At 40.5% G+C, this 26619-nt stretch overlaps 3 protein-coding genes and 1 long non-coding RNA gene across 6 annotated transcripts; 1 reads left to right on the forward strand and 3 right to left on the reverse strand.

The window, feature by feature from the left end:
* Nucleotides 1-2296: 2296 nt before the first annotated feature.
* On the reverse strand, nt 2297-3514 carry LOC142369149 (uncharacterized). The gene is made up of 3 exons (XM_075451409.1): nt 3265-3514; nt 2765-3133; nt 2297-2543 (listed from the first exon to the last, which is right to left on the reverse strand). The coding sequence occupies exons 1-3, from the start codon at nt 3353-3355 to the stop codon at nt 2326-2328; spliced, it is 678 nt and encodes a 225-aa protein (XP_075307524.1). The 5' UTR covers nt 3356-3514; the 3' UTR covers nt 2297-2325.
* Nucleotides 3515-7244: 3730 nt separating this feature from the next.
* On the reverse strand, nt 7245-8333 carry LOC142369023 (uncharacterized). Its single transcript, XR_012767495.1, has 3 exons — nt 8024-8333; nt 7524-7712; nt 7245-7302 (listed from the first exon to the last, which is right to left on the reverse strand). It is a non-coding gene; the product is annotated as an uncharacterized LOC142369023 (long non-coding RNA).
* Nucleotides 8334-11686: 3353 nt separating this feature from the next.
* On the forward strand, nt 11687-15133 carry LOC142369019 (uncharacterized). 3 transcript variants are annotated; one of them, XM_075451243.1, is made up of 5 exons: nt 11687-11772; nt 11853-11962; nt 12051-12106; nt 12238-12600; nt 13677-15133. In XM_075451243.1, exons 3-5 carry the CDS (start codon nt 12058-12060, stop codon nt 13886-13888), a joined length of 624 nt encoding a protein of 207 aa, XP_075307358.1. In that variant the 5' UTR covers nt 11687-11772; nt 11853-11962; nt 12051-12057; the 3' UTR covers nt 13889-15133. The 3 variants fall into 3 exon arrangements, with proteins under 3 accessions (XP_075307358.1, XP_075307357.1, XP_075307359.1); XM_075451242.1 differs by lacking the exon at nt 11687-11772 and having other exon boundaries at nt 11797-11962; XM_075451244.1 differs by lacking the exon at nt 11687-11772 and having other exon boundaries at nt 11797-11962; nt 12241-12600.
* Nucleotides 15134-17680: 2547 nt separating this feature from the next.
* Nucleotides 17681-20427, reverse strand: LOC142369517 (uncharacterized). Its single transcript, XM_075451861.1, has 6 exons — nt 20258-20427; nt 19384-19493; nt 19240-19295; nt 18746-19108; nt 18295-18524; nt 17681-17695 (listed from the first exon to the last, which is right to left on the reverse strand). Exons 3-6 carry the CDS (start codon nt 19286-19288, stop codon nt 17681-17683), a joined length of 657 nt encoding a protein of 218 aa, XP_075307976.1. The 5' UTR covers nt 19289-19295; nt 19384-19493; nt 20258-20427.
* Nucleotides 20428-26619: the final 6192 nt, after the last annotated feature.

A 26619-nucleotide genomic window follows, 5' to 3' on the forward strand; every position in this document is an offset into this window, starting at 1 on the left:
GTGCGTGTGTATGTGAGTGGTCATCTGAAATAAAGGTGTAAAAATGTGTATTAATTACTGTGTAACACCCTATACAGCCTACACTATATAATGAATTAACAGCTGAGTCTAATCCAGCTGGCAGTAACATTAAATGATCAGTAGATGGCACCCTTAGACAGTATATAGAGTTAACCTCAACATGTATAAATTCACAAATAGACTTACAACAGGTTACTACTAAACAGGAAATGGACTACAAAGACAGTGAAGCTAACATCCACTTTAGAAAACAGTTTTTCAGGACAGGTCAACGAGCATCTTTACAAAATAAAGCAAACCTGAGTATTGTGAACAGAAACTGAGTATTTTGACTGAGCTGGGATTTAGTTCAAGACTCTTTTTTTATTCTAATTCATCAAATGTTTCAGGCGTTCATCATTTCCTGTTCACTGTTCATGTATCTGCATATAACATGCTAACTTATTCTTCTCTTTATTTATTACCTGCTGTAAAGCACTTTGGTACATCGTAAGGATTGTCTGTAAAGGGCTGTATAAATAAAGAACATTTACATTTAACTGTGTGTGTCTCAACCTTATTGCTGCTGATGTCTAGATTGGAGTCACATTAAAGAATCAACATTTCCAAAGAGAATAAACTGAAGGACCATGCATCTGGGAAACCGCTCCAAGTGAAGATGGATGTTAGTGATTCTGAGCGGGACAGAGAACGGGCACTTCTCTCATTCTATGAACAGACTGAAGGTCAGAAATTGGACAGTTTTCAGACAACAAAGTGCCTCCAATGCTGCAGAATCACTGTGGATCGATGCAGAAGTGCAACACTGTTTGTGTCATTAGAAAGAAAAACATCACTTCCTGTGAACCTGCACAGTTTGATGTCAGTGAACATCAGCTGTGTGAGGAGCATTACTGCCCCCTGCTGGACTGATTAGAAGCTGCAGCAGCCACTGATAATGGAGCCTTTTTTTCTTCTTCTGTGATAATATTCATAGAATCAGAGAAGAAGAATCCACAGAGTCCTCTTAGTCTCTACTCAGATGTTGGTCCTCTCTGTCTTTCATCCAGTTTGTTTGTCTCAGTTCATGAAGACAGTCTGAGAGGTGAAAAGGTCAGAGGTCTGTCTGGATTAGGGTTGCCAACCGTCCCTTGAAAAATGGAATCGTCCCGTATTTAGAAACAACAGCACCTGTCCCGTATTGAGCTGAAAGGGGACGCACTTTGTCCCGTATTACTGTCAGAATCAGAAAAATAGTCAGTATCATGCCAATGGAAATGAATAACGGGGCTTTATATGAAAATGTACGGTAAACTTGTTCCCAGGCCCTGTCCTGCTCTGTGACCAATGAGCTGACAGCATATTCACACCCAAGAATACGCTGTCAGCTCATTGGTCGAGGAGGTACTGTTGCTCGCGGAGAAGATAGCAGCAGACAACAAGGCAGCAGCATGGGTGACAGTAAGCAGACTCTGCTTTAAGCAGTGGTGGACAAAGTACTCAACTCCAGTACTTGAGTTAAAGTATTGATACTCATGGTCAAATCTTACTCAACTACAAGTTCAAAATTTTACTCAAGTTAAAATACTGAAGAACTTACTTTTAAAGATACTTAAGTATTCAAAAGTACAAAGTACGTTTTCTAATATCAGTACATTGCTGTATTGATTTATGAATGCTTTTACAGAACCATGTAACTCTCTGAAACCACTTAATGTAGACTTTTTGCACCACTCTGCTACAAAATAACAACAACACGGCAGCTCTGAGCTAACAGTGCAATAGTACGCGTTCATTCATTCATTGGTCTTAAAGTATTGGTGAAATAAAGACAGATAATGCCTTATTTAGAGGCTGTATTGTCTCTGTTCTCTCCCGTTATATGGATATACGCTGATCTCCAGTGATCTAAATATCTTCCGAAGGACGCCGACTTTCACCAAACTGTTATCGGTGAGTAGATGAACGTATTTTATGCCAGAAATAAGGTCCAGGTTTAAAAAAAAAAAAAAAGTACTTCTCCTTTAAGACAGACACTTATTTTATTCAGTTAATTTTGGTATTTTGTATTAAAGTGAATTCCTGAACAATAATTTGTTTTCCATGTGTTCATGTCACTCAAAAAAATATGCATCTAATTCAATTCAGGTTCGAGTTAAATCGTTAAAAAATCATTTCACTCACAATAAAAGGGGCTAAAAAAGTCACCAGGCTAGGAAGAGGGAAGGCAATCGGGTCGGCCGGCCCTTCTAATGAGGTATCCCTTATTTATTTTTCAGGGAGTTGGCAACCCTAGTCTGGATGTGCAGGAAAAGCAGCCTCATTTTAGTTTGGATTAGTGAAAAAAACATGTCTCGAGACGAATATAATCAGCAGAGCTACTACAACTGCTACTAATCCTCCTGTTAGTCCCAGTTTAGAGAAGAAGTTGACCCAGTGGAGTTCGATCCCTCCTGAACTGCGTGGTTGTGGACTGTCTGGTTGTGGACTGTCTGGTTGTGGACTCTCAGTCGGTCTCTGAGGTTGGGAGAGATCAGCAGCTGCTGTAAAGGACACAAAATGAAGGTGAGTTATGGGAATAGAAAACATTTATTTAGTAATTCTTCAGCTGCTGTCAGAGAAGCTGTTGTTTGAGATGTTTCCCTCCTTCTGATTCAGATCAATGCATCATTAGCAGGCTTTTGCAAAGCTCAACAATCTTTTGAAGAGATATATTTGGCCCTCGAGGACTAGATGTGGACATCCCTGTACTGTGTGAACTCACCAGTGACGTTGAGTCGACATCTTCCAGAGCCGAAGCCATATTCATTCTTCACTTCACACAGATACAGACCAGAGTCCTCAGTCCTGAGTCTGGACACATGAAGTCTGATTCGTCCTTCTCTGAGGGCGTCTTTGTCACTCTGGACTCGTCCTGCAAACTCTTCATCCTGAGACTCTGACACCTTAACACCATCATACTTGAGTTCATACACTGAATGTATATCTCCCTCATCAGTTCTCAGTTCACAGGAGATATATGGGAAACTCCAGGAGCTGTCAGGTTTGGTTGTGAACGTCCACTCCAGAGTGATGCTGTGCTTCTCCTCTGCCTGATAGGAGCTCTGTGGCACATTCACTACAAATGTTGCTGCTGAGGAGACAGAGAGGGACAGAGAGGAGCAGACACTCTGTAACATGTGGCAGCAATGATCTGCACTATCTAAGCAAACACAGAAGATGATCAAAGTGTTTGGACTTGATCAAGTGAAGATGGAAACTGACCACAGACACATGAAGTGAGGATGATGAGCAGCAGGATCCTGCAGATCATCTTCTCCCTGTGAGAGGAGACAGAGGTGAAGAGTCGCCTCATTTTACAAACACAAACACACAATCATCAACAGCTAGAAGCAGAGAAACACATACCCTCTCTTCTGTCTCTGATCCACCACAAGACAGGAGCTGACTGCAGGCTCAATGAGATCAACTGCTGCTCAGCAGGAAAGGTAGCAGCATGAGGGGACGGAGCCAAACAGCTGGAATAAAGCAGGACAGCTTTCAGTAAGGCAGCCTTCAGTCTGTGCAGGAAGACACACAAGACTAAAGATTTTAAAGACTCCAGATCTTAGTCACTATTTGTAAGAACACATCTGGATTGTTCTGACATTATTTCCCATCACGCCTGGTGATTAACATCAATGCAGTCGACCAATAAGCAGCTTTTAGCCCCAGCTGCATATTTAAGAGCTGTTGTGTGTTGAGAAAACAGGAAGAAAGAAAAAAACATGAATGTCCACTGAATGTAGCCGAGTAACCTCATATGATGCTTTGACTACAGTACGACAACTCGAGCTTTGTGCTGTTTTATGTGAAAACACACGAAGAAAGTATAAAGTCGCTTCAGAAACACATTAAAGACGAAGAAACATCGAAGACATACGGTCATAATAAACATATTTAATAAATCTTCGTGAGTCCTGACTCCTGAATGTGAGAAAGACTTATTTCTCTTCTCTCGCCTGTTTGAGGCCCTCCATAAACTTTCCTCCCTGTTCTCCTCTCTCTCCTTATCCTGAACATGTTCCAGTATAACTGATTCTATGCAAATCACACAGTAAAAGCAACAACTTTACTTTTCCAAACACAGAATTATTGTCAGAACAGCAGCAACAAAGACTTTCTGTGTCAAACATCTGAACACATTACCTTCTCTCCTCTCCTTCTTCCTCTAGAACATGAAGCTGTTATTCAGGCAGCTCAGAAGTTTGGTTTGTCCGCAGCTTGCTGAATAAATAGTGGATATGACCCATCAGAGAAGATTTAGATCCATTAAGTTCTGCTGGAGCTGTGATGCTGTCTGTTGGACTAACTGAGGCTCTGATTTATATACAGAGAAACTGTCATTGTTCTCGGCGGAGGCGGATCAGTCAACCCCGCCCCCTGGCTACTGAGTTATAACTGGTCTCTGAGTTAACCCAACAGAATTATGTGGAGACTCCAAAAAAACAGCATTACAGTTCCAGCAGAGCTACAAGTTGTTGCTGACTCCACATGATCAGCAGCTCGTGCTACAACAAGCAGTTTAATCAAGTTTCGTTGTCTGTAGTTCTGCTGTTTCGTGGTTTTGTCTCTGTTACAGATGAGGAACATGAAGCAAATGCTGCTAAAGGAAGAGGAACTGATTTTTTCTAACCATCAGTTATTATTGTGTTATTATTCACATGATGATGTTAAATCTCCTTTGTGCCGCATACAGTGCTGCTTTTTCTTTATTGATTATTTTCCATCTCAAGGTCTCTGTTTGAGCTGTTTTGTTGCTCATACAGACTCGTACATATGAACAGTATCCACAACATTTTATTCTGTCAGCTGTGAACACAAAATCCAAAACTCAAAGCAAATGAAGAGAAAACAGACAAAATGCAGCAGAACAACAGTTTGATGATGAGGGAAATGTTTTCTATTCCCATAAATCACCTTCATTTTGTGTCCTTTACAGCAGCTGCTGATCTCTCCCAACCTCAGAGACCGACTGAGAGTCCACAACCAGACAGTCCAGGAGGGATCATCCTCTATGCTGTAATGGGACTGATAGCAGCAGTAGTTCTGCTGATCGTACTTTTATGTTATCGCTTCATTAAATCCACCCAAAAAACAGAAAGTAAAGTAGAGACTAAGAGGACTCTTCTTCTCTGATTCTATAAATAGAATCAGAGAAGAAGAAGAAAAGGCTCCATTATCAGTGGCTGCTGCAGCTTAATAACTTCTAATCAGTCCAGCAGGGGGCAGTAATGCTCCTCACACAGCTGATGTGTTCACTGACATCAAACTGTGCAGGTTCACAGGAAGTGAAGTTTTTCTTTCTAATGACACAAACAGTGTTGCAGTTCTGCATCGATCCACAGTGATTCTGCAGCATTGGAGGCTCTTTGTTGTCTGAAAACTGTCCAATTTCTGACCTTCAGTCTGTTCATAGAATGAGAGAAGTGCCCGTTCTCTGTCCCGCTCAGAATCACTAACATCCATCTTCACTTGGAGCGGTTTCCCAGATGCATGGTCCTTCAGTTTATTCTCTTTGGAAATGTTGATTCTTTAATGTGACTCCAATCTAGACATCAGCAGCAATAAGGCTGAGACACACACAGTTAAATGTAAATGTTCTTTATTTATACAGCCCTTTACAGACAATCCTTACGATGTACCAAAGTGCTTTACAGCAGGTAAAAAATAAAGAGAAGAATAAGTTAGCATGCTATATGCAGATACATGAATAGTGAACAGGAAATGATGAACGCCTGAAACATTTGATGAATTAAAATAAAAAAGAGTCTTGAACTAAATCCCAGCTCAGTCAAAATATTCAGTTTCTGTTCAAAATACTGAGGTTTGTTTCCCACTTCACTGAGAGGCTTTATTTTGTAAAGATGCTCGTTGACCTGTACTGAAAAACTGTTTTCTAGAGTTCTGTGTGTGCTGTTAACAAACAATAGTACCAACAGCAAATGGACAATCTTAAGGCAGCTAGATATCGGACTACGTTACCCATGATGCACCTCGGTAGTAGTTCCGGTGTTGCGCAGATTAACAGGTGTGTCGGAGGTGAAACTCATATCTGTATTCCTGTGTGTCTGAACACTGTGTTTACAGCAGTGATGTATGTTTAAGCGTCCCTTTGCTTTCCAAGAATGTCATTTGTATTATTAAGTTAGCTCGTTGCTAATGCTAACAGTGTAAACATCTGTCAAATCTTTTCTTAATCTTTTATTAAGAAATAAAATGAAGAACGTGTTTTACAACATGAAAACATGTTATTTAATTTCCTTCTCTGGTTTCAGTTTTGTTAAAGCTTTATTAAACACACAGCATGACACAAACACAATAAAATATGTATGAATATATCAGTGTGTAGGTGGAAATTCAGCTAAAAGTGAGAGATTCATGTCACAGAAACAAATGATGTTTTTCAGTTATTGATCAGTTATCAGAGGAAACAGCAGAACTATAACATCAGACAGATTTATTAAACAATTTACCTCTGTTATGTTCTTCCTTGAACTCAGATCATTTGTTTCTGTGACATGATTCTGACACTTTTAACAGAATTTCCAAAAATCACACTTTCTTTAAGCTGTAAACGAAGCTCCTTCATCGGTGATTTGGAAGAGCCGGCTTTCATCCCGGCCTCTTTACACTGACAGCTCTGAGTGAACCACTTTGTGTCAACATGGGATTGTTAATAACACAGAAACCATGTCCACATGTGTTCCAGCTGTGCAGGTGCAGCTCAATTTAAAGAGCTTCAATTTTCCCTGAGTGACAATTTAGAACAGATAGAGCAGGTGTACACATTGTGCAGAATATACACACTGACACATTTATACTTAAACGTATAAAATTATCAAATAAATATATGAAAACATATTTAATCTATAAATATAAAGCAAATGGGTGAAAAACAGTATTTATATGGTGTAAAGATTGCTGTGATATGAAGATATCAGAAAACAGAAGTGATGTCGGTGCAATTAGCAAAGACAAAGATGGAAAAACAATCAGAATAAAATGTGCAGACAGCAGGAAACAAACAGAAGGTCAAAGTTTGGGGGGTATCCTGCATGCTGCATCAGTAGGTTGCGTCAGCTGCGACTCACACACGAATGTAAAGGTTCTGATGAGGCTGACGGCAAAAGTAAATGAGCATGATATGCAGAATTACTGCTGCTACTGCTATCAGAACCATAACAGAACTGAAGCCGATCCCTGGTCTGTCTGGTTGTGGACTCTCAGTCGGTCTCTGAGGTTGGGAGAGATCAGCAGCTGCTGTAAAGGACACAAAATGAAGGTGATTCATGGAAATAGAAAACATTTATTTAGTAATTCTTCAGCTGCTGTCAGAGAAGCTGTTGTTTGAGATGTTTCCCTGCTTCGGAATCAGATCAATGCATCATTAGCAGGCTTTTGCAAAGCTCAACAATCTTTTGAAGAGATATATTTGGCCCTCGAGGACCAGATGTGGACATCCCTGTACTGTGTGAACTCACCAGTGACGTTGAGTCGACATCTTCCAGAGCCGGAGCCATAATCAGTCTTCACTTTACACACATACAGACCAGAGTCCTCAGTCCTGAGTCTGGACACATTAAGTCTGATTCGTCCTTCTCTGAGGGCGTCTTTGTCACTCTGGACTCGTCCTGCAAACTCTTCATCCTGAGACTCTGACACCTCAGCACCTTCATACCAAAGTTCATACACTGTATGTATATCTCCCTCATCAGTTCTCAGTTCACAGGAGATATATGGGAAACTCCAGGAGCTGTCAGGTTTGGTTGGGAACGTCCACTCCAGAGTGATGCTGTGCTTCTCCTCTGCCTGATAGGAGCTCTGTGGCACATTCACTACAAATGTTGCTGCTGAGGAGACAGAGAGGGACAGAGAGGAGCAGACACTCTGTAACATGTGGCAGCAATGATCTGCACTATCTAAGCAAACACAGAAGATGATCAAAGTGTTTGGACTTGATAAAGTGAAGATGGAAACTGACCACAGACACATGAAGTGAGGATGATGAGCAGCAGGATCCTGCAGATCATCTTCTCCCTGTGAGAGGAGACAGAGGTGAAGAGTCGCCTCATTTTACAAACACAAACACACAATCATCAACAGCTAGAAGCAGAGAAACACATACCCTCTCTTCTGTCTCTGATCCACCACAAGACAGGAGCTGACTGCAGGCTCAATGAGATCAACTGCTGCTCAGCAGGAAAGGTAGCAGCATGAGGGGGCGGAGCCAAACAGCTGGAATAAAGCAGGACAGCTTTCAGTAAGGCAGCCTTCAGTCTGTGCAGGAAGACACACAAGCATTCACATTCACTTACAATTCTCCCTTTAATCAGATATCTCCCAGCCCATAGGCCACATCAGGCACCTTCAGCTCTACTTTCACAGTTTCCTTCAAACTAGTTGAAAAGCAGAATGAAAATGAGGTTCATTAGTTTTAGTTTTCTTCCAACCCCAAAACAATTTACTTGGTATTTGAAGTTGAAAGTATAGCACACCACTTTGAAGCATGTTTAAGTAGAATAAGCAGCTTTTAGCCCCAGCTGCATTTTTAAGAGCTGAAAAAGCAGCAGTGTCCTGGGTACAAAGGGAAGTGACTGTCTGTGGAACTGTGCCACCTCATTGATGCAAATAACTCCCGTTTTGAATATTGTGCAACAAAGTCATCGTTTCACTTTCACGTTTCTCAATAAGACACCCGAACACCCTATTTGATCTGCACTGAGTTTAAAGTATTGCACACCACTACCCTGAACCTGAGACCTCAGAGGAAATGCAACAGAACCAAGGCTGAAATAATCTGAAGAAAAAAAGCCCCGGTCCGTTTCAGTTCTGGATGCTGTTGGTCAAAATGCACCTTGGAAAGTTCACCAGATGACATTGAAAAACCTTGAGAAAGACTTTTAAAGACTAACTCCTGACACCCTCTCACATCTAAAGACAATGTCGCTGAGTTTGAGGTCACAGACTAAAGATTTGAAAGACTCCAGATCTCACAGAGTCACTGTTAGTAAGAACACATCTGGATTGTTCTGACATCATTTCCCATCATGCACCTGGTGGGACTTCTTAAAATCAATGAAGTCGACCGATAAGCAGCTTTTAGCCCCAGCTGCATTTTAAGTGCTGAAAAAGCAGCAGTGTCCTGGGTACAAAGGGAAGTGACTGTCTGTGGAACTGTGCCACCTCATTGATGCAAATTACTCCTGTTTTGAATATTGTGCAACAAAGTCATCGTTTCACTTTTATACTTCAACATGATGGAAGACGTAAATGCCGAGTAACTCAACCCGACTGATACAATTGTCATAAAATTGTATCAGTCCATTTGTACCATTGTACCATTCATTTGTTGAAACAATTCAACCAGTTAATTATATTGATAACAGAGTCTCTGTGGCGCGTTCGGGTTAACCGAAAGGTCGGTGGTTCGAGCTGGTGATTAGAAGTTCGGCTCTTTATTTAGGATCTTTTGTAGCCTTCACTTTGCAAAAAAAAAATCATGGTTTATGTGTTGAAAACCATTTTGCTTTCAGTGTTTTTTATGAGAGACCTTTTAATTGCCTAATTCTGCGCATTTATTCTGTGACAAAACCACTCTGACATTTGTTTATTTCAATCAGAAGCTATTTTAGCCAACTCATCACCAATATTGTGCTGTTTGGCCGGGGTCATCGGTTTGAGTAAAAACTGACTCATTTAGCTCTGAGTTGCAGGAGGAGGGGTTATACTTGCAGCAGCTGTTGTTTTGGTATGAGACCCCCCAGGATCAGTAGATGGTGAGCTGGCTTGCCCTCTCTCCTCTAACTGCACCGTGGGATGGACAGTTCTGCTGTGTCTATGCAGGTTTGTGGTGGAACCTGCTCTTATTGTGACTTTTGTTTTGCAGTGAAGGCACTCTGCTTTGTTGTTCCCAATATCTTTAAGCTGCAGCCAGATGCTGCTTAACTATGCTTTAACTCATAGTTAAACTGCACGAAAAATGCAAGACGCGCACACGCTCCTGTCCTCACCGCTCTGTCTCTCTCTTCATGAGACTGTGTATCTTACAGCAGTGACTTACAGTGAAAGAAAGTTTACCTGGTTTGACAATAATTAAAACCAGATTCATTCTGCATGTATCATATTATGCTTAAAAGTGGAAGAAGAATTTTGTGTATATGCATGACCAATAAATCTGATCTTAATCTTAATCTGAATGATCTTTGAAAAATGTTGATGAGGGACATATTTGTTTTGTCTGAATAAACTTTTCCTAATATCAGGTTTTAGGTGGTCATTTAACTTTCTGTTGAATATTTAGTTTAACCCAAAACAGTTTTAATCTTTATAACATGTCAGCTTGACTCAGTTCTGTTAAAAAATTAGTAATTCAAGGTTCTTTAAAAAGACAGAAACCATAGCTGTCAGAACATGTTGAGGGAGGAGAAAAACAAATATGTTCATTTGCTAAAGGTGAATGGATCAGTGCCAAGCCCCGCCCGGCTGATAAAAAAGGAGCGCTCCTTCCTCTCTGTATCAGTGCAGCTCCAACAGAAAGCAGCAGAGCCTCAGTTAGTCCAACAGACAGCATCACAGCTCCAGCAGAACTTAATGGATCTACATCTTCTCTGATGGGTCATATCCACTATTTATTCAGCAAGCTGCGGACAAACCAAACTTCTGAGCTGCCTGAATAACAGCTTCATGTTCTAGAGGAAGAAGGAGAGGAGAGAAGGTAATGTGTTCAGATGTTTGACACAGAAAGTCTTTGTTGCTGCTGTTCTGACAATAATTCTGTGTTTGGAAAAGTAAAGTTGTTACTTTTACTGTGTGATCTGAATAGAATCAGTTATACTGGAACATGTTCAGGATAAGGAGAGAGAGGAGAACAGGGAGAAAAGTTTAGAACAGGTGTGTCTGCTTACCTACGGGGAGACAAAGAAGTCTTTGAATCAAACGTTTAATTTTATCCTAAGTTTTATTTTATTTTATGACAATTGTATCAGTCAGGTTGAGTTACTCGGCATTTACGTCTTCCATCATGTTGAAGTATAAAAGTGAAACGATGACTTTGTTGCACAATATTCAAAACAGGAGTTATTTGCATCAATGAGGTGGCACAGTTCCACAGACAGTCACTTCCCTTTGTACCCAGGACACTGCTGCTTTTTCAGCTCTTAAAAATGCAGCTGGGGCTAAAAGCTGCTTATCGGTCGACTTCATTGATGTTAAGAAGTCCCACCAGGTGCATGATGGGAAATAATGTCAGAACAATCCAGATGTGTTCTTACTAACAGTGACTCTGTGAGATCTGGAGTCTTTCAAATCTTTAGTCTGTGACTTCAAACTCAGCGACATTGTCTTTAGATGTAAGAGGGTGTCAGGAGTTAGTCTTTAAAAGTCTTTAAAAGTCTTTCTCAAGGTTTTTCAATGTCATCTGGTGAACTTTCCAAGGTGCATTTTGACCAACAGCATCCAGAACTGAAACGGACCGGGGCTTTTTTTCTTCAGATTATTTCAGCCTTGGTTCTGTTGCATTTCCTCTGAGGTCTCAGGTTCAGGGTAGTGGTGTGCAATACTTTAAACTCAGTGCAGATCAAATAGGGTGTTCGGGTGTCTTGAGAAAAACTAAAACTAATGAACCTCATTTTCATTCTGCTTTTCAACTAGTTTGAAGGAAAATGTGAAAGTAGAGCTGAAGGTGCCTGATGTGGCCTATGGGCTGGGAGATATCTGATTAAAGGGAGAATTGTAAGTGAATGTGAATGCTTGTGTGTCTTCCTGCACAGACTGAAGGCTGCCTTACTGAAAGCTGTCCTGCTTTATTCCAGCTGTTTGGCTCCGCCCCCTCATGCTGCTACCTTTCCTGCTGAGCAGCAGTTGATCTCATTGAGCCTGCAGTCAGCTCCTGTCTTGTGGTGGATCAGAGGCAGAAGAGAGGGTATGTGTTTCTCTGCTTCTAGCTGTTGATGATTGTGTGTTTGTGTTTGTAAAATGAGGCGACTCTTCACCTCTGTCTCCTCTCACAGGGAGAAGATGATCTGCAGGATCCTGCTGCTCATCATCCTCACTTCATGTGTCTGTGGTCAGTTTCCATCTTCACTTTATCAAGTCCAAACACTTTGATCATCTTCTGTGTTTGCTTAGATAGTGCAGATCATTGCTGCCACATGTTACAGAGTGTCTGCTCCTCTCTGTCCCTCTCTGTCTCCTCAGCAGCAACATTTGTAGTGAATGTGCCACAGAGCTCCTATCAGGCAGAGGAGAAGCACAGCATCACTCTGGAGTGGACGTTCACAACCAAACCTGACAGCTCCTGGAGCTCCTTGTATATCATCTGTGAACTGATAACTAATCACACAGTTTCATTCCTGTATCATGTTCATGAAGGTGCTGAGGTGTCAGAGTCTCAGGATGAAGAGTTTGCAGGACGAGTCCAGAGTGACAAAGACGCCCTCAGAGAAGGACGAATCAGACTTAATGTGTCCAGACTCAGGACTGAGGACTCTGGTCTGTATCTGTGTGAAGTGAAGACTGATTATGGCTCCGGCTCTGGAAGATGTCGACTCAACGTCACTGGTGAGTTCACACAGTAGATTTAATCTTCTAAATATTTTACTAGAGCTGGGCAACGATTAAAATATTTAATCTAATTAATCACATGATTTCCCTGATTAATCACGATTAATCACATTTGTACACACAATCCAAAAATGAATCCAAAAGTAGTGTATAGCTTTTAGCATTTAGTTTTATTTTAAATGTGCTGCCACATGAATGAAAGTGCCATAACATTTGTTGTGCAAACACACTTTTAACATCAGCATCTTTCTGTAGTTTTTATGTAGAAGCCTCGCTCCACTGTCTGTTTCCTTGAATGACTTGCTGCTATCAGTTGTGTGTTTTGCCTTTAAGTGATATTTTAGACTGGAACTACTACGCTGAGAAGACAATTCAACTTGGCAGTGTTTACAGATGACTTTGGTTCTGTCGACTCCGCCGTCTGGAAGAACTTTAAAATGAAAATGGCCGAGTAAAAGTTCCGTACCCTTCTCCATGTTTGGTGGATCCGCCGATTACTTTCTTTTCCTGTTCCACAGCAGACAGCAACAGACTTTTACAAAGTAAAAGCCTGTGAGCAACAGACTTTTACAAAATAAAAGCCTGTCAGCAACAGACTTTTACAATAATAAGATAAATAATAAAACCTGCGTTAATGCGCAATAAAATATTTATCGGCGTTAAATAATTAACAAGTTAACGCGATAATAACGAGTTAACTCGCCCAGCCCTAATTTTTACTTCTGGTTCTTGTTCATTTAGAGTTTTTCCTGCTGAGAGTTAACATGAGATTTAAAGCTCAGATGTTCCAGTAGTTAGCCATGAAGAACCACTACAGAACTAACACAGTTTATCCAGCTCAGAGTTTAAAGCAGCTGAGAACCAACTGTCTCTGTTTGTGCTGTTTTGTTGCTCATACAGACTCGTACATATGAACAGTATCCACAACATTTTATTCTGTCAGCTGTGAACACAAAATCCAAAACTCAAAGCAAATGAAGAGAAAACAGACAAAATGCAGCAGAACAACAGTTTGATGATGAGGGAAATGTTTTCTATTCCCATAAATCACCTTCATTTTGTGTCCTTTACAGCAGCTGCTGATCTCTCCCAACCTCAGAGACCGACTGAGAGTCCACAACCAGACAGCAGAGGAAGGATCGGCCTCTATGCAGCACTGGGACTGACAGGAGGAGCAGCAGTAGCTCTGCTGATTATACTCCTCTCATGTCGTTGTTTCCCTAAATCCACCCATAAGACAGCAAACTTCAGTGCACTTATTATACAGAACCCTGAAGGTCCATGAAGCATCTTTTCCTGCACATCCAGACAGACCTCTGACCTTTTCACCTCTCAGACTGTCTTCATGAACTGAGACAAACAAACTGGATGAAAGACAGAGAGGACCAACATCTGAGTAGAGACTAAGAGGACTCTGTGGATTCTTCTTCTCTTATTCTATCAATACAATCACAGAAGAAGAAAAAAAGGCTCCATTATCAGTGGATGCTGCAGCTTAATAACTTCTAATCAGTCCAGCAGGGGGCAGTAATGCTCCTCACACAGCTGGAAGTCATGAGTGGAAATAGTCTCTGAGTTAATAACAATCCCATGTTGACACAAAGTTTTCACTCAGAGAAACGTGCTGCTCATCAGGAAGATCATTTATCTGACTTATAAGGACCTTGAGTCCTTCACTCTGTTGTTTCAACCTGCTGTTTTACATCATTATTTAAAAAAATGTCTGGAATCATCCCAAAGATATGAACTGTTATCATGTCTTCATCCTGTGACAGCTGATGGGGATTGTTACTATGCCCAAAGCACTTTATCTGCAGCCTTTACTCTGGTTATAATGTGGACATGTTGTCAAGGAATCCCTGTTTATACAGACATGTTGTCATGAGCCTTATTCACTGCAGAGGTTATTCACACTCAGACAGAAACAGTGATTTTCACATATTTAATCTGAAACATCCTCTCTGTGTGTGAAGTATTCAGGTTCCTGAAGATCCTGATGATGTTCTGACGTGTTCACTGACATCAAACTGTGCAGGTTCACAGGAAGTGAAGTTTTTCTTTCTAATGACACAAACAGTGTTGCAGTTCTGCATCGATCCACAGTGATTCTGCAGCATTGGAGGCTCTTTGTTGTCTGAAAACTGTCCAATTTCTGACCTTCAGTCCAGAGTTCATTTTCAGCTTTAAGCTTCTTTTATTTCTCCACATAAAGCTTTGATGTTTGTTCTGGTGAAGCTGAAACAGGCAGCCTTCTGCTGGTCCTCCTGTCTGATGATACAGCCAGCTGATATTCAGCGTCTGTTCTCGTCTTTCTATCATCGTGTGTAAGCTTGAAATAAAAAAGAAGCCAAAATACATGTTAAAATGAACCTGATTTCCAGCATTAAAAAGCTCCAAATAAACCTGCTGACTGGCAGATGTGCAGAGTTCCTGCAGCAAAGCATTAAATCTGCTCCCAGAACGCAGCGACTGTAACATGAACTCACTGAAGATTGTATTTGAAAGTGTTTGTTTCTGTTTAACTTTTTAAAATAACTCATCACATTTTCTCTGTTTAGTTTTGTTTGTGTGAAAATCAGAATAAAAGAAAACGTTTTGTTGTGAGCAGCGTCTCACATGAACTCTGAGATCTGAATCTGTGTTGAGTTTTAGGTCAGTGAGTAAGTTGGATTTAAATGGCACTTTTCAAAGGTCACAAAGTGCTTTACAATGAAAATAAAACAATTAAAAGATAATAACTGAAGCTCATTAGCATGTTAAATAAGGATAAAGCATACCATACAGTATCCAATACTTTTCAGAAAGCCAATTTAAATAGATGTGTTTGAAGAAGCTTTTTTAAAATGTCCACTTTTGCCAGCAAAAACAAAACCATACAATTCACCCAAAATGGCCGCCTGGTTTCAAAAGGCTCACATGGGCCCCACCCTCCACTTAAATATCCTGAACTTCTTCTTTGCTTCTTCAAAGAGTCTGTTTACCCTAAGTGCTCCCCCTGCTGGGCCCCCAGCTGCTATTGCTTCTTCTAATCCAAATCCACTGACTGGACTTTACTGCCACATCTGACACTTCCTTCACTATCTTCCTCACACTTTGTCCACTTACACCCAGCTCCCTCAACAATGATACAACAGACTCAACAAATCCTCTACATCCTACTTCCACTGGACAGATTCTAACTTTCCATCCTCGCTGCTCTGCTTCTGCCCCCAACTCCACATATCTAAGCTTTTTCCTTTCATATGCTTCTGCTACTAATTCCTCCCAAGGAACAGTCAGCTCTATGAAATATACTCTCATTCTACTCCTAGACCACAAAACTATATCAGGCCTTAGATTTGTAGAGGCTATCTCCTGGGGAACAACAAGCTTATTTCCTAAATCTACCTGCATCTCCCAATCACAAGCATCCTCCAAGCTGCCGTGCCTCCTTATCGTCTTTTTAACTTTCTCCCCCTCTTGAACAAACTGAATTGCAACTCTCTTCACCTTGGACCCTCGTAAGTTTACCTGCCTTCGTTTATCTTCAATACCTGCAGCTAAGCTTCTTAATACTTGGTCATGTCGCCATGTATACCGGCCTTGTGACAGACTAACCTTACAACCTGACAAAATATGCCTTAAGAGTTGCAGTACCTGAACATAATGAACATAACGGGTCTCCATTTACCCAGAGTTTTAGGTTCTGGGGAGTTGGCAATACATCATATGTTGCTGATATATAACACTGATATATTCACTCATATATTATTGTGTTTGTGTCGTGCTGTGTGTTTAATAAAGCTTTAACAAAACTGAAACCAGAGAAGGAAATTAAATAACATGTTTTCATGTTTTAAAAGACTTTATTTCTTATTTTAATAAAATATTTGACAGATGTTTACACTGTAAAATCCTGACTGTGGGAACATAGATGGGTGTGTTTTACAGATGTGTTACAGATGTCTTTGCTTTCATCTCAACAGAATGTATTGATCATTCAATCAGTGACTCAGTGAATGTTTTCCGTCCCCTGGAGACTTTAATTGGTTTACATGTTGAAGATGCAACAATTATACTGTGTGATATTGTTGCACCGATCAGGCTTCAGCTGAGTCGTCCTCGGTCAGAAGGAAAGGCCCACTCCAGGTACATAGTCCGAACAAGTTTAATGAACAAGTGGCAGATAGAGGAATAACAGCATTAAAGGCTTTACAAGATACAGGTCTGCATTATGTGCTTAAGTGCGTGTGTATGTGTGTGGTCATCTGAAATAAAGGTATAAAAATGTTTATTAATTACTGTGTAACACCCTATACAGCCTACACTATATAATGAATTAATAGCTGAGTCTAATCCAGCTGGAAGTAACATTAAATGATCAGTAGATGGCACCCGAAGACAATATATAGAGTTAACCTCAACATGTATAAATTCACAAATAGACTTACAACAGGTTACTACTAAACAGGAAATGGACTACAAAGACAGTGAAGCTAACATCCACCTTAGAAAACAGTTTTTCAGGACAGGTCAACGAGCATCTTTACAAAATAAAGCAAACCTGAGTATTTTGAACAGAAACTGAGTATTTTGACTGAGCTGGGATTTAGTTCAAGACTCTTTTTTTTATTCTAATTCATCAAATGTTTCAGGCGTTCATCATTTCCTGTTCACTGTTCATGTATCTGCATATAACATGCTAACTTATTCTTCTCTTTATTTATTACCCGCTGTAAAGCACTTTGGTACATCGTAAGGATTGTCTGTAAAGGGCTGTATAAATAAAGTACATTTACATTTAACTGTGTGTGTCTCAGCCTTATTGCTGCTGATGTCTAGATTGGAGTCACATTAAAGAACCAACATTTCCAAAGAGAATAAACTGAAGGACCATGCATCTGGGAAACCGCTCCAAGTGAAGATGGATGTTAGTGATTCTGAGCGGGACAGAGAACGGGCACTTCTCGCATTCTATGAACAGACTGAAGGTCAGAAATTGGACAGTTTTCAGACAACAAAGAGCCTCCAATGCTGCAGAATCACTGTGGATCGATGCAGAACTGCAACACTGTTTGTGTCATTAGAAAGAAAAACTTCACTTCCTGTGAACCTGCACAGTTTGATGTCAGTGAACACATCAGCTGTGTGAGGAGCATTACTGCCCCCTGCTGGACTCATTAGAAGTCATTAAGCTGCAGCAGCCACTGATAATGGAGCCTTTTCTTCTTCTGTGTTTATATTCATGAATGTATTTTATGCCAGAAATAATGTCCAGGTTTTAAAAAAAAAAATGAACTTGTCCTTCAAGAAAGATACTTATTTTATTCAGTTAATTTTGTTATTTTGTATAAAAGTAAATTCCTGAATAATAATTTGTTTTCCATGTGTTCATGTCACTCAAAAAATATGCATCTAATTCAATTCAGGTTCGAGTTAAATAGTTAAAAAATTGTTTCACTCACAATGAAAGGGGCTAAAAAAGTCACCAGGCCAGGAAGGGGAAGGCAATCAGGTCGGCCGGCCCTTCTAATAAGGTGTCCCTTATTTATTTTTCAGGGAGTTGGCAACCCTAGTGTGGATGTGCAGGAAAAGCAGCCTCATTTTAGTTTGGATTAGTGAAAAAACATGTCTCGAGACGAATATAATCAGCAGAGCTACTACAACTGCTATTAATCCTCCTGTTAGTCCCAGTTTAGAGAAGAAGCTGACCCAGTGGAGTCCGATCCCTCCTGAACTGCGTGGTTGTGGACTGTCTGGTTGTGGACTGTCTGGTTGTGGACTGTCTGGTTGTGGACTGTCTGGTTGTGGACTGTCTGGTTGTGGACTGTCTGGTTGTGGACCGTCTGGTTGTAGACTGAGTGGTTGTGGACTGTCTGGTTCTGAACTGTCTGGTTGTGGACTCTCAGTCGGTCTCTGAGGTTGGGGGTGATCAGCAGCTGCTGTAAAGGACACAAAATGAAGGTGATTTATGGGAATAGAAAACATTTATTTAGTAAATCTTCAGCTGCTGTCAGAGAAGCTGTTGTTTGAGATGTTTCCCTGCTTCTGATTCAGATCAATGCATCATTAGCAGGCTTTTGCAAAGCTCAACAATCTTTTGAAGAGATATATTTGGCCCTTGAGGACCAGATGTGGACATCCCTGTACTATGTGAACTCACCAGTGACGCTGAGTCGACATCTTCCAGAGCCGGAGCCATATTCATTCTTCACTTCACACAGATACAGACCAGAGTCCTCAGTCCTGAGTCTGGACACATGAAGTCTGAGTCGTCCTTCTCTGAGGGCGTCTTTGTCACTCTGGACTCGTCCTGCAAACTCTTCATCCTGAGACTCTGACACCTCAGCACCTTCATGAACACGATACAGGAGTAAAACTCTGTGATCAGTTATCAGTTCACAGAAGATAAACAGGGAGCTCCAGGAGCTGTCAGGTTTGGTTGGGAACGTCCACTCCAGAGTGATGCTGTGCTTCTCCTCTGCCTGATAGGAGCTCTGTGGCACATTCACTACAAATGTTGCTGCTGAGGAGACAGAGAGGGACAGAGAGGAGCAGACACTCTGTAACATGTGGCAGCAATGATCTGCACTATCTAAGCAAACACAGAAGATGATCAAAGTGTTTGGACTTGATAAAGTGAAGATGGAAACTGACCACAGACACATGAAGTGAGGATGATGAGCAGCAGGATCCTGCAGATCATCTTCTCCCTGTGAGAGGAGACAGAGGTGAAGAGTCGCCTCATTTTACAAACACAAACACACAATCATCAACAGCTAGAAGCAGAGAAACACATACCCTCTCTTCTGTCTCTGATCCACCACAAGACAGGAGCTGACTGCGGGCTCAATGAGATCAACTGCTGCTCAGCAGGAAAGGTAGCAGCATGAGGGGGCGGAGCCAAACAGCTGGAATAAAGCAGGACAGCTTTCAGTAAGGCAGCCTTCAGTCTGTGCAGGAAGACACACAAGCATTCACATTCACTTACAATTCTCCCTTTAATCAGATATCTCCCAGCCCATAGGCCACATCAGGCACCTTCAGCTCTACTTTCACAGTTTCCTTCAAACTAGTTGAAAAGCAGAATGAAAATGAGGTTCATTAGTTTTAATTTTCTTCCAACCCCAAAACTATTTACTTGGTATTTGAAGTTGAAAGTATAGCACACCACGTTGAAGTATGTTTAAGTAGAATAAGCAGCTTTTAGCCCCAGCTGCATATTTAAGAGCTGAAAAAGCAGCAGTGTCCTGGGTACAAAGGGAAGTGACTGTCTGTGGAACTGTGCCACCTCATTGAGGCAAATTACTCCTGTTTTGAATATTGTGCAACAAAGTCATCGTTTCACTTTTATACTTCAACATGATGGAAGACGTAAATGCAGAGTAACTCAACCCGACTGATACAATTGTCATAAAATAAAATAAAACTTAGGATAAAATTAAAAGTTTGATTTTCCTGTCAACCCAAGATGTGAGAAAGACTTCTTTGTCTCCCCGTAGGTAAGCAGACACACCTGTTCTAAACATGTTCTCCTTATCCTGAACATGTTCCAGTATAACTGATTCTATTCAAATCACACAGTAAAAGTAACAACTTTACTTTTCCAAACACAGAATTATTGTCAGAACAGCAGCAACAAAGACTTTCTGTGTCAAACATCTGAACACATTACCTTCTCTCCTCTCCTTCTTCCTCTAGAACATGAAGCTGTTATTCAGGCAGCTCAGAAGTTTGGTTTGTCCGCAGCTTGCTGAATAAATAGTGGATATGACCCATCAGAGAAGATTTAGATCCATTAAGTTCTGCTGGAGCTGTGATGCTGTCTGTTGGACTAACTGAGGCTCTGCTTTATATACAGAGAAACTGTCATTGTTCTCAGCGGAGGCGGATCAGTCAACCCCGCCCCCTGGCTACTGAGTTATAAATAGTCTCTGAGTAAATAACGATCCCATGTTGACACAAAGTTTTCACTCAGAAACGTGCTGCTCATCACGAAGATCATTTATCTGACTTATGAGGACCTTGAGTCCTTCACTCTGTTGTTTCAACCTGCTGTTTTACATCATTATTTAAAAAAATGTCTGGAATCATCACAAAGATATGAACTGTTATCATGTCTTCATCCCGTGACAGCTGATGGGGATTGTTACTATGCACAAAACACTTTATCTGCAGCCTTTACTCTGGTTATAATGTGGACATGTTGTCAAGGAATCCCTGTTTATACAGACATGTTGTCATGAGCCGTATTCACTGCAGAGGTTATTCACACTCAGACAGAAACAGTGATTTTCACATATTTAATGTTGATTGTTTTTGAAAGAACACCTGGTCAAAGTCCATGAAATCTGAAACATCCTCTCTGTGTGTGAAGTATTCAGGTTCCTGAAGATCCTGATGATGTTCTGACATGTTCACTGACATCAAACTGTGCAGGTTCACAGGAAGTGAAGTTTTTCTTTCTGATGACACAAACAGTGTTGCAGTTCTGCATCGATCCACAGTGATTCTGCAGCATTGGAGGCTCTTTGTTGTCTGAAAACTGTCCAATTTCTGACCTTCAGTCCAGAGTTCATTTTCAGCTTTAAGCTTCTTTTATTTCTCCACATAAAGCTTTGATGTTTGTTCTGGTGAAGCTGAAACAGGCAGCCTTCTGCTTGTCCTCCTGTCTGATGATACAGCCAGCTGATATTCAGCGTCTGTTCTCGTCTTTCTATCATCGTGTGTAAGCTTGAAAGAAAAAAAAGTCAAAATACATGTTAAAATGAACCTGATTTCCAGCATTAAAAAGCTCCAAATAAACCTGCTGACTGGCAGATGTGCAGAGTTCCTGCAGCAAAGCATTAAATCTGCTCCCAGAACGCAGCGACTGTAACATGAACTCACTGAAGATTGTATTTGAAAGTGTTTGTTTCTGTTTAACTTTTTAAAATAACTCATCACATTTTCTCTGCTTTGTTTTGTTTGTGTGAAAATCAGAATAAAAGAAAACGTTTTGTTGTGAGCAGCGTCTCACATGAACTCTGAGATCTGAATCTGTGTTGAGTTTTAGGTCAGTGAGTAAATTGGATTTAAATGGCACTTTTCAAAGGTCACAAAGTGCTTTACAATGAAAATAAAACAATTAAAAGATAATAACTGAAGCTCATTAGCATGTTAAATAAGGATAAAGCATACCATACAGTATCCAGTACTTTTCAGAAAGCCAAAACAATTCATTTGTTGTAACAATTCAACCAGTTAATTATATTGATAACAGAGTCTCTGTGGTGTGTTCGGGTTAACCGAAAGGTCGGTGGTTCGAGCTGGTGTTTGGAAGTTCGGCTCTTTATTTAGGATCTTTTGTAGCCTTCACTTTGCAAAAAAAAAAAATCATGGTTTATGTGTTGAAAACCCTTTTGCTTTCAGTGTTTTTTATGAGAGACCTTTTAATTGCCTAATTCTGTGCATTTATTCAGTGACAAAACCACTCTGACATTTGTTCATTTCAATCAGAAGCTATTTTAGCCAACTCATCACCAATATTGTGCTGTTTGGCTGCGGTCATCGGTTTGGGTAAAAACTGATTAATTTTGCTCTGAGTTGCAGGAGGAGGGGTTATACTTGCAGCAGCTGTTGTTTTGGTATGATACCCCCCAGCAATGCCGGTTTGGCAATGGTATTATCCGGGACCTATCCCGGCCCAAACCATCGACCTGGGGAAAATAGTTGTAACTAATTTTTGTCACTTATCTTATTCTTGCATTAATATCAATTCAACTGTAGTCTGCATAAATTCACCATTGCAGCGCAGCCGCCTGCTGCATCACAGCAGATTAAATAGGTTTTACCATGTAAAGGAATTCTTACCTCCCAAATGTTTCAGATGGTTTGGCCCATGGCTCGTCTTTTAAACAACAATGGCGCGAAACAGAGCGCGTCAGTGATGGAGGGTAGAAAGAGGCCAGGTGGAACAGAGAGGGCTAAGCTCAAAAAAAGACAGGAGGTGGCAGCCAAATGTGCCAAATTGACAGATATCTTCTCAAGACAAGCTGGTAGGTTACTGAGAGATATGGATAATAGGCCAGGTTGTGAATTTGATCAAATAGGCTATAACGTGGCGAACGTTTGCAATGTCAACTCAACTGTCATCTGACAGCTTTTGTTGTTAAATATGTAAAATCTCACAATTTATATGATTTAGAAGTGTAATCCTATATTCAAAGAAGAACCGAACACTTTCTTTACATTCCAGTTCTGATGAACAATTGCTTAACGCTTTATCACGCTTTATCTCCTCACCAACTGTAGCCTGCATTCCCACAGGCGCGCACATGTGGAACTAACGCAATATTAAATAGGGCCGATCACATTTGTTGTTTGATATTTGTTATTAAATGCATCTCAAACATGCAATTAAAATAAATATAATTATTTAGAAAGGCTGTATGCAAATATTGTACATGGTTCGCGTGCGCAGGGCAGGGGCAGCGCGAGCACGTTGGGGTGTTTAGTTGGCTTTTTTAATTACTGGAGAGTCTGCACGCGCGTTCTATCCGCGGGAATCAGCATCATGTTTCATGTTCAAGCCTTCCCCTCCCATTTATTATAATGTGAGCTGAGCCCGCTCACGCCCGTGCAAGGAATAGACTGTTCTATTTTCAAGTTGCAATGAGCACTTATCCGGACACCGCGCGGGCACGAGGCTTTGATGTGAAAGGAAGAATCTGTTTTCTTGTTGATTTCTATCCATTTCGGACTGAACACGAATGCAGATGCAGACACGTGCTTGCTGTGTGTAAACGAACCGAACACTTGCTTTACATTCCAGTTTTCCATTTTTTGACAAACAGTTTCAAATGTGCTGTCACGCTTATCTCCTCTGCAACTGTAACCTATTTGGTCTCGCCGTCATATCGTGCATTTCCACACTGTGGTTATCAACTCACTATTAAATATATATTTTTTATTGTTATCGATTGTTTTTTGTTTGTTTTATCTTTTTTCATGGACTCAAATTCCTCCTCCATATCAGAGTGGCCTGAATTTGAACCTGCTCTTATAGTGACTTTTGTTTTGCAGTGAAGGCACTCTGCTTTGTTGTTCCCAATATCTTTAAGCTGCAGCCAGATGCTGCTTAACTGTGCTTTAACTCATAGTTAAACTGCACGAAAAATGCAAGACGCGCACACGCTCCTGTCCTCACCGCTCTGTCTCTCTCTTCACTTGCAGTGGAGTCAAGGGGCGTGTCTGCCCCGCCCCCCTCTCTGTTTACACATCCTTGTGAATGCCGCATGCTGGTAGCAATACTGGCTAATCATAACAAAGCTCTGTCTTGGCTTTGTTAAAGGAACAGTTCACTATTTAAGACCTTGAGTCCCAGTTCCAGCTTGTTTATCAAGAATAAGAAATGAGGAGACCATTTTCACAACAATAGCTCATTTCTATCCATTTTGGCTGTTTTGGCTGGTCCATCCTGCTGCTACAGACAGGGTTCCATTGGGCACTCTGTTCAATGTCCTTAAAACAATACTCATGTTAATTTTAAAGAAAAGGTCAACTCACCGGGTGGTTCGTGGATGTTCCTGTGTGTCCCAAAAAAATTGCGTTGCGAAATAAAAGTTATTTCTTGCTTTATTTAGCATTTTGTAATCCAATTGTATTCCGTTTGGAAGACTTTTCACTTTCACTTTCACTGTCAGATCACTGCGCCAGGGCTAGAGCCTCAGACTCAAATATAGAGCGGATGTTTACGTGCGTCGTGATTTAGCATGAAAAATAGTTCCTGAACAGCAAAGAACACGGATTACACGGATGGAAAACCATAAAATGCACCGACATTTTTTTTTTTAATACCACTAACCACCCGGTGAGTTGACCTTTTCTTTAAAATTAACATTAGTATTGTTTAGAAATGAGCTATTGTTGTGAAAATGGTCTCCTCATTTCTTATTCTTGATAAACAAGCTGGAACTGGGACTCAATGTCTTAAATAGTGAACTGTTCCCTTAAGCTTTGAGCACTGCAAGTGAAACCTAAGCAGCGAATGGAAAAAAAACTGAGAGCCCTCAGAGCCGATGCTTGTGCGCATGACCCATCACAAGTTCGAGCCCACCCAGGGACGAGTGCGTTTACAGATCGTGGTTAAGTTAGACATACTGCAGCCATGTCTTTAGAACACGGTCTGCACATATATCTCTGTATACCTCCTATTGTATTGTATTGCCATTTAAATGTATATATATATACATATATATACTGTATATATGCATGGGCAGCACGGTGTTACTCACAGTGAGGGGGTTAAAGACGAGGCCATGGATGTGAGTTCTGTCAGGAAATGATCTGTACTCAGCGACGATGAAAGAATGACTCTCACTCTGCATCACCTTGTAAATACCTCCACTATCTGATTAAGTAAACAGGATTTAGGACAAATGATGAGACAGAATACACTGCAAACATGTGTGTCAGCAAAGGTGTGGTTACTTTTTATGACTCTCATTTTTCATTTATGCAAACATTGTGTCTACATCCAATCCACACTGTTGCAATTTTAAAAACAACCTGAGCTTACCAAAAATATATTAAAGCTTGTCAAACCAATTTGTCCAACAATAAGTGCAATAAATAATAAGATGTCTTGAGTTTTGCACTAAACGTGTCAGAAGAAGTGGAACCTCATGTTTTAGCAGCCAAATGCTTGGAATAGCAAGATGAAGCAGAAGAAATTCAGTTGGTTAAAATCTGCTACTTCACAACCAGATGGATCTAACTCATAAAAGCTGCTCATTTATATCTATTTAAAGTACAACGTCCAAGTACACATTACGGTATGTAGCACATTCTCATAGCACACTTGAGTGAAACTATTTTAGAAATGCTTATTAACCATCAAATTTGAGTCTGTCTTGCGGTCATTGAGCTGAACACAGTTTTTTAGATCTAGTATCTAAAATCCTGGAGGCAGTTAAGGATGGATGACAGATGTTAAAGGTGACATATTACAGAAAAATTCCTTTTTTTCTGTTTATGAAGATATATAGAGATTAGATGTAACTCTTAGTGTCTGGACTTCAGATGAGGGGAATGCCAGTATCTAGAAATAATTCATCATGGTTTATTTTAATTCGTTTTGTTTAGCAGTAGCTAATGTTATGGACTTAGGTAATGAAGTTGACATACACCAACTTCTAATAAGTTTTTGCAGTAACTTTTTGAATGATTAGCATTATTATTACGACATTACCTTCAAAACTGAATGCTTTCTAGTTGGACAGTTACATTCTGTAATTCAGACAACCTGCAGCTGTGTGGAAAAGGTGTGTTTTCAACACAACACCAGCTCTCTCCTCACTTTGGTCGCCACATTGAACTGCGTGTTAACATTACGTTATCAGCATATAAAAATGTAGGGCTTCAAGTACAATTATTTAATGACATTAAGATTTAAATATTGTTTAAATGCAGTAATTGCTGGTACATGTGCATTACTACGAGTTACGCTGTATACATCTCTGGCTTGATCTGCAACAGATCTCAACTTGAAACGAATGGGTCAAAGGGGTCAAAAACAGGCTGAGACAGGCGGCACTATACCTCAACCAACAGGTATTTAAATCGTCCACACTCACTGTATTGTAATATATATTTGAGGCATCATTGCAGTCATAGCAGAGACTAACGGGATAATATACAAAGCAACGGAACCTTGTCCTAAAATAAAACTTTTGATGTATTCAAAAATTAGAAGATGAAAAGTTGAGAAATCTGAGATGTGACTGTGTGGTCATCGCATTTTTTAATAGTCTGTTTGTCATGTTATGAAAAGACATAATGATCGGTCGCCAAGGTCAAAGGGCAAAAACAGCAAGAGCACATGTCAAACAGATCACAGGACCAGGAGTTAAAACTGCTCTCACAAGGCTATTACACATGATAGATTTCTGCCCTTAAGACATGACAGTAAACCTAAAACTAAAGGCAAAGGCACGTCTTTTCTTTCTGCTGAGGCCAAACCTTTCAAGAAGTCTTGGAAATTTATGACGGGTTATC

The sequence above is a fragment of the Odontesthes bonariensis genome, chromosome 19 (assembly GCF_027942865.1).
Source record: "Odontesthes bonariensis isolate fOdoBon6 chromosome 19, fOdoBon6.hap1, whole genome shotgun sequence".
Taxonomy (NCBI): domain Eukaryota; kingdom Metazoa; phylum Chordata; class Actinopteri; order Atheriniformes; family Atherinopsidae; genus Odontesthes; species Odontesthes bonariensis.

Coding starts and splice junctions, on each gene's coding strand:
- LOC142369149 (XM_075451409.1), bottom strand. CDS start 3,355: ATGAGGCGACTCTTCACCTCTGTCTCCTCTCACAGGGAGAAGATGATC. Junction 3,134..3,264: donor CCTCACTTCATGTGTCTGTG/GTCAGTTTCCAT, acceptor CTGTCTCCTCAG/CAGCAACATTTGTAGTGAAT. Junction 2,544..2,764: donor ATGTCGACTCAACGTCACTG/GTGAGTTCACAC, acceptor TGTCCTTTACAG/CAGCTGCTGATCTCTCCCAA.
- LOC142369019 (XM_075451243.1), top strand. CDS start 12,058: ATGATCTGCAGGATCCTGCTGCTCATCATCCTCACTTCATGTGTCTGT. Junction 12,107..12,237: donor CCTCACTTCATGTGTCTGTG/GTCAGTTTCCAT, acceptor CTGTCTCCTCAG/CAGCAACATTTGTAGTGAAT. Junction 12,601..13,676: donor ATGTCGACTCAACGTCACTG/GTGAGTTCACAC, acceptor TGTCCTTTACAG/CAGCTGCTGATCTCTCCCAA.
- LOC142369517 (XM_075451861.1), bottom strand. CDS start 19,288: ATGATCTGCAGGATCCTGCTGCTCATCATCCTCACTTCATGTGTCTGT. Junction 19,109..19,239: donor CCTCACTTCATGTGTCTGTG/GTCAGTTTCCAT, acceptor CTGTCTCCTCAG/CAGCAACATTTGTAGTGAAT. Junction 18,525..18,745: donor ATGTCGACTCAGCGTCACTG/GTGAGTTCACAT, acceptor TGTCCTTTACAG/CAGCTGCTGATCACCCCCAA.